We start from the raw sequence: 7,751 nt of genomic DNA, 5'->3' as shown, positions 1-7,751 counted from the left end.
ATTTTTTCACTGTGTGTGTGAATGGATGAATATTTCTGTTTAAACTCCTTGTAATTACTAGTTTTTATAAATATTTTTTTCACTGTGTGTGTGAATGGATGAATATTTCTGTTTAAACTCCTTGTCATTACTAGTTTCTGTAAATATTTTTTCACTGTTTGTGTGTGTGAATGGATGAACAAATAAACTTTAATGTGTCTGTGTCATTTGGTTGACTGCTAATATTAATTTGTTTTCTTTTCCTAGTTGATACTTGCTATACTTTTGATATTCGAGTATGGTACTGTTGCCATGTTTAATACATATTAACTTTTTTTTCACTTGTTTTGCTATCTCGTTTGAAAATAAAACCCATCAGCAATATAAAGGTAATTAGTAGTTTTTTCGGTTCAACAGAAAGTTACGCTACTCCAAGTGAAACTAAGAACATCTAAATTAAATGATACCATATTTTGTGTTACTCGGAGTCTCATTATTTGCTTAAAGGAAGTTATTAAATTACGAGCTGGAGTACCCGTCCCTTGTAAAGTCATGATTAATGAAAGGTTATCTTAGGACATGAAAAGTTGCTTCCCTTATACGTAATTGTAAAAATCGCAAAAATGCCCATAAAAACTGCAAAACACAAAATGTGAAAACCGCAAGTTTGCATGTATCTCCGAATAGACCCAACAAACCTTCATGCTAAATTTGGTGAAAATCTATCAACAGGGGGCGAAGTAGTGGTAAAAAACGCAAAAACGCCCATAAAGACTGTAAAATGAAAAATACAAAACTGAAAATTTGTATGTATCTCCCCAGGGACCTAATGAATATCCATGCCAATTTTGGTGAAGATCAATTTACACCCTGCGAAGTAGTTACATGGACATGCAACAGACAGTACTATTATATTTCTATAGATATAGTACTTTTAAACTAACAGAAGCACTTAAGAAATTAATGAAATTGTTTTAAAGGACAATGAACACTATCGAGCTGGAGTACAAAAAAGTCATTTGAGGTAGCAACTACTTCGAGATATTATTAGATGAGCAATTGGTATTAATGCCATAAGCATGAAAGATAACAGCTCCTGATTTTGCTTCAAATCACGGGAAAATATTCAAATGTATATTTGTTGTTAGTTCATCTAAATGTTTTTAATAATTCTCAAGTGTCATATTTTTATGCTTTTGTGTTGAAATAGAATGTTTTCTGTTTAGAATTTATCTAAAATACAATAGCTGATCTATTATAAAACATGGATTTATTTATTTCGCAAGAATTCCAGAATACTTGTTAATTTGTTCTTTCAATGTCTGATTCAATTCAGTTTCTACAATTACATGAATCATTTAATTTTTGCACCATATGTACTTTAATAACATCAAACTTGCGCCCCTCTCTTAATATCAAATTATCAAATAATTAAGCTAGGTGCTTTCATAGTAGATTAAATATCGCTGTACGCACTAACACATAATATCAGTAAGCTTTTTTCTCATTTAACAGCTTTCATTTTCATTGTAACTCACAATTTATAAAGCTTATAATCCATAAAGTATTTTAGTATAATAGTGTTCCATTGGAAAGAGCTCACTACCAATTAACGCTAATAAAAATATATTTACAGATATGATACGGTAATTAGTAAAATAATAATAACCATAGATCTTTACTTTGAAAAAATACAGAAAGTAAAAACAAATTAAATGTTATTGTAATATTTATTTCTTCTACTTATTAGAATCTATATTTATCAAATTTAGACGTGTAGTCGTTAAGTGAAGTTGATAATAATACGAAAATTGTATGATTGAGATGTATATAGTTAATTTTGTTGTTTTTTCTGTTTGGATATCTTTTAAAAAGTGGGTATCTTCTGTTATTAGTTATTATATATTTCATTGGATGTTCGACGGAAAATCAAATAAATAGCTCGTTATTCTTATTTCAGTTACCCAGCTTCATTCTCAAGCTAGCCTCAGTAGACACAGCGCCCTCGCTCGGCAAAGACACGCAAAATCTAATTCTGCTCATTCACAGAATAACACGACGACAGCATCCACATCTCCAAATCGTGGTGGTCGCTTAATGACCGTGACATATGCAAGGTAAACGCTTACGCACAATGTACTGCATGTAGCAATGTATACTTTGGCCAGCACATGTGTTCACTTGATCGTGTTTGTTTGTTTGTCTCATAGCTATTGTATCCCACCTGTGTTAATGTTGCTCTTTGATGAATGCTAAAAGTAAACGAGTCTATGTATGATTGCTATAAAAAATTAAGTATCAAGCACACAAAATAATCAGAAAAATATTTATATATTTTTTTCAGAATCTTTCATCATTAAACCAATTTTCTGAAAATTATATGGCAATATAATTATTTTTATTAGTATATGTCTCAATTAACTATTGATTATTGATAAAATGTTTATTCAGCTTGACTGGTGGTGTATTAACCTTTAATGCACTAGACTTTGTCTTTGATGTAGCAGGGAAGTGATTGGGATGTTTTAGGACAGGTTTACTAGTATGCACTCATGGCTTCAATTTCACCACACTTTTCTGTCTACCATCTCTTTCCAGTCCCGTATCTGGCACCCAGCAGCCTTCTAGGACGGCCGCGCCCGACTTGTACTCTGGCTTACACCTTGCCTATGAAGTAAAAAAGCTCATGTATGCCACCCTTTCTCTCACTTTTTTTTTTCTTTACTGTCTATCTTTTTCTTTCTTTTAGTTTTACGATAATTTCCATTTACGTATTGTTATGCTGGAATTGGGCAAAAGCGCCCTCTAGTGATTAAAACTAGTGTATCACTGCATTTTTTTTTAAATTCAAAGAAATGCAAATTCTTCATTACATTATTTTTGTTAATTTTTTATATTTATTTGAAGAAGTGAGAGATCTCTACTTCTCAGAAAATAACCCTTTGACTAAATAAATCATTTATTAAAATAGATACGTATTGGAAACTTCATAAATATGTAGAGGGCGCTTTCCCGCTTTTATTCATGTCTAAATGCATGTTTGAGAGTTTTAAAATCCGATCACTGTTTCACAGTCTTGAGAATTTGCTCGTGTACCTGAAATTTGCCTGAATATCTTATATTTTTAGTGTGTGTGTGTGTCTGCACACACACATACACACACACAAAAGACGTATTAATTTAGGTTAAACACCAAACGGTAGAAAAAATATATATACATTGTAACCTGTTACCTTATATATTCCTACACACTTTCCACATATTCTAATTAAAACACACATAAAAAAGCATCTTGAATCTTCCAACTTGTTTGCATGATGAAATTGCATTTTAGCTTGATGCCCGAGCATGTGGAAAATACAAAAAGAAACTTTGCATGCTGTATGCTTCGCACCAATTTATGCTATATGCATTGGGAAAATATAAATATTTAATAAAAAAATGTAGTTACTATTTATGTCATTTTTTTCTTCAATATCTATTACAACAGTGACCTCTGTCTCTCTTTCAAACTAACATAAATTAAATTTGGTATCTTTTTTTTTTGTTTGGCTTATGCTCAAATTGAAACAGTATTTATTTATTAATAAAATTAGTCTCTAAGATAGTTCATATTGTTATGCAATAAATACCACTGATTGTTTAAAAAATATATTACTGAAATAGTATTACTTAATATTTCTAATCTTAAAGTAAAATATAAATATTTAAAAGTAAAAATAGTTCTTAAATTTAAAATTAAAAAATGCTCTAAATTACCGATAAGTGACGCCTCTGTTTCTTTGACAGTACCATTGTGACCAAAGAATATTAATTCTTTCAGCTATGGACAAACAGTATTGTCATCAAAACCCAATTTATACTTTTTTTCTCCTGCTAAAATTTGGTACTTTTGGCAAAGTCATTATCAATTTATAATATTTTTAAAATTTTAAAATTGATATTCTAATATGTATATGTGTGTTTGGTGATAAACATGCATTTTACAGTAAACCTGGTACTAAATATGACACATAACGATGTAATTTCATGTTTGAAACTTCTATGACTCAAGTGAAAAGTAATTAAATACGAAAAATTTCGTTAATGATGCAATCGGGAAGTGATTGACCCAAAATCGAAATTCGTGTTTCATTTTGTAATCCTTCCAAACTTAAAAAAACTGTCAGTGATAAAGCAGTCAGTAAAGAATCGACATCAACGGGCATCATCTTGACATCAAATGTAAGCCAACTACTGATACTTAAAGATCATTAAGTTAATAGAAAAAATACCATGTATCTTGTTTTAGTGTGTACAGCTTGAAAGTTCCATTTAGTTTACTCATTGTTTTACCAAATTTATTGTTTTACATTTACAAACTACTGACAGTTAAAATACAAACAAATTTAACTATTCATGATTTTGCAAAAGCTTTGTCATTTTGTTTCAAACTCATAACAGCAGTTTCTCAGAATTTAGATAAAATTTGGATAATTTGAAATAGATAGTGGCATATATTTTCTCCTGTTGGTTTCAGCTCCCCAACCCCCCCCCCCCCGGTGGCTCAACGGTAAGTTTGAGGGCTTATAACTTTAAAAATCGGGTTTCGATACCCGTAGTGGGCGGAGCACCAATTACTTATTGTGTACCTTTGTGCTCAACAACAACCAAACTTTCAAACCGGTAATTACAATAACATATGTTCGAAGAGAGCATGATCATATAACTAGTTTGGTCTTGATATTTTGAACAAATAACTATGAATTAGAACAATCAGGTGAAATATATTAGTTGACGTGAAAGAAATGCTAGTATTTTGTTAACAAGTCTGCACAATTAATCAAAATATTATTAAATTTATGGTTATGTTGTGTTAAGATTAAAATATTTTAGCGCCCTTGGTTGTAAATTAATCTAATATTGGGGAAAAGACCTATGAGCATAGTTTGTATTTGTTTGTTGAATTTCGCGCAAAGTTACTCGAAACCTATCTGCACTCGCCGTCCGTAATTTTGAAGTAATACACTGGACGGTTTGTTTATTTGTTTATTTGGAGTTAAACACAAGGCCACACAATGAGTTATCTCTGCTGTGCTCACTACGGGTATCGAAACCCGGTTTTTAGCGTCATAAGCCTTCAGATTTACCGCTGTGCCATTGGGGTGCAACTAGACGGAAGATAGTTGTAAACACTACCTACCGCCAACTCTTGGATTACTCTTTACCAACAAACAGTGGAATTGACTGTCACACTATAACGCTCCCAAGGCTGAAAGGGTGGGCATACTCGTTGATAGGATTCAAAACCACGACCCGCGGATTAGTCAAATGTCCTAACCACCAGTCCATGCCAGGCTACATAAGCATAGGCTGAACAGAAATAGTAATGTTTTCAAATTTCTTCATATTATCTAAAAAAAAAAAATCATAAGATTCGATGAAGCATTTTACTAGGTTAAAAACGGTGGAAAGTTAGTTATATAAATAATAAAATATTAGCTTCGTTTTTGAACTAAGACTGTTGTTAGAAAAAGATATTAATTCAAGGAATTATCTTTACAAATTAAAAACAAGTTCTACATAAACAACAAGCTAACAATAATGAAGTGTTAGGTATATATATTGGTTGACGTGAAATAAATGCTAGTATTTTGTTAAAAAGTCTGCACAATTAATCAAAACATTATTAAATTTATGGTTATGTTGTGTTAAGATTAAAATATTTTATGTATAACTGTAAGGCTTCTAGTAATAATATAGTCATCCGTTTAAGATAAAAGCAACTAAACTCACAGTCCAATTAGATTATTAGGGATTGGATAAATTTAATTTATTTTATTTTAATAATATATTCATCCGTTTAAGATAAAAGCAACTAAACTCACAGTCCAATTAGATGATTAGAGATTGGATAAGTTTTACTTAATTTATTTTAATAATATATTCATACGTTTAAGATAAAAGCAACTAAACTCACAGTCCAATTAGATGATTAGGGATTGGATAAGTTTTACTTAATTTATTTTAATAATATATTCATACGTTTAAGATAAAAACAATTAAACTCACAGTCCAATTAGATTATTAGAGGTTGGATAAGTTTTATTTAATTTATTTTATTAATATATTCATACGTTCTTCATTTTCCAAATATTGATCATTTTTCCACTATTAGTGTTTTTTTATAAAATATAAATAACGTGCTTAATAAGTACGATATTCTCCTACACTGTCAGTAACCCCAAATCACGATTATATGATTCATCAGGCCAACAAGCCGAGGTTCTGGAGGAAACGGTACAAATAACTCTTCAAACACAGACCGAACGTTCTCGGTAGGTCTTGCTGATGACCAATCCAAGGACTTCGACATGGAGAAGACTGACATGAAATATGACTCTACTGGAATGTTCCATTGGTGTACTGCTCGTCCTATAGAAGATTGCATATTGGTCAGTTTTGTTTCAACAACCTTCCTTATATTCTATGATGACAAAAATCACAATGTGTAAGCTATATCAAGGTTTGATATATAATGCTTACTTGGCGGAAAGATTATGCGTTTATTTCCTTAAAAATGACGTATCATAATTAATAATTTTATTTTGCTTACTGGCCCATAAATGCTTAGCAATAGACTGATAAATAGGTTATTGAATGATAGACTCTTTATCCTGAAAAAAAAAACTATAATTTTGAAATTAAATTGAAATTAAAAACAAACTTCCTGAATGAACTTCTTTATACTTTCTGTCGTGACACAAACTAGGTATCAAAAGTTTTGAATTTACAGTTACTAACTTGAAATGTTTAAGTTCACAAATCACCTTTCATCATGTCGTGGTGACATTCAGATTTTTCTGTTGCTCTTTATCTACTTTTTCCGTATTTGGCTTCGTTTTTTTTACTAAACTAAGAAATCATAAGATCGTGAAATTAGGCCTTAACTAAATCGAATAGCTTGAGAAATTCCCAGAATTTCGATATTGGCATTGGTTAGTCTATAACTGTGATTCTAAAGCAAAAAATAAAGAAAAAAAAACGAATGTTCCCAAATTTATCATTTAATGTATACATATTAAATATTCATAAAAAATATGTTACTTCACATCATATCGAGATGTAGGACTATTACACATTGGTTTATTATTCTTATGCACTGTTTTATAAGTTTACCACTCAACAATACAAGTTCTTCATAAGATATGTAAATATACTTAACATTATTAATAGGATCGTAACCAAGCTGCCATGACAGTTCTCAATGGTCATGTGATCGTCTGTCTGTTCGCTGATTCTGAATCTCCTCTTATTGGCCTGAGGAACCTCGTAATGCCTTTACGCGCAAGTAACTTTCACTATCACGAGTTGAAGCATGTGGTCATTGTGGGAAGCGTCGAATATCTTCGTCGAGAATGGAAAATGTTACAGAATCTCCCAAAAATTTCAGTTTTAAACGTAGGTTGTTGTTTTGTATTTTTTGTCTCACTACTCAACCATTCTTGCTACTTTCTTGTCTGTTACAACGCTATTGCGTAATGCTTAGATGATAAGTTATTTTTGTAGTGCATCAATAGCATTACATTTTAAAATTACCATAAACTAATCCCCACCCCCTCCAACGGTAAGCATGAGAGTTTATAACGCTAAAAATCGGGAGGGCACAGCACAGATAGCTCATTGTGTAGCTTTATGTTTCAAATAACAAAAAATTAAGCATAAAATTTTAAACGTACACTGAGTGGTCACAAGTAAATAGACACCTAATTTTTCGTCATTTAACTGATTTA

The 7,751-nt window shown here is 31.1% G+C and overlaps 1 protein-coding gene across 1 annotated transcript in view; it reads left to right on the top strand.

The window, feature by feature from the left end:
- LOC106459536 (calcium-activated potassium channel slowpoke-like) overlaps positions 1-7,500 on the top strand; it is a 128,785-nt gene extending 121,285 nt beyond the window's left edge. Inside the window, exons 18-21 of the mRNA XM_022386045.1 lie at positions 1,940-2,096; positions 2,578-2,667; positions 6,230-6,413; positions 7,195-7,500. Coding sequence (XP_022241753.1) covers positions 1,940-2,096; positions 2,578-2,667; positions 6,230-6,413; positions 7,195-7,500 — 737 coding nt within the window. The remainder of the gene's footprint in view (positions 1-1,939; positions 2,097-2,577; positions 2,668-6,229; positions 6,414-7,194) is intronic.
- The last annotated feature ends 251 nt before the right edge of the window (positions 7,501-7,751 follow it).

The sequence above is a fragment of the Limulus polyphemus genome, unplaced genomic scaffold (genome assembly GCF_000517525.1).
Source record: "Limulus polyphemus unplaced genomic scaffold, Limulus_polyphemus-2.1.2 Scaffold1, whole genome shotgun sequence".
In the NCBI taxonomy this organism is placed as follows: domain Eukaryota; kingdom Metazoa; phylum Arthropoda; class Merostomata; order Xiphosura; family Limulidae; genus Limulus; species Limulus polyphemus.
Note: the sequence above shows the minus strand (reverse complement) of the source record. Positions and strands in the feature narration are given on the sequence as shown.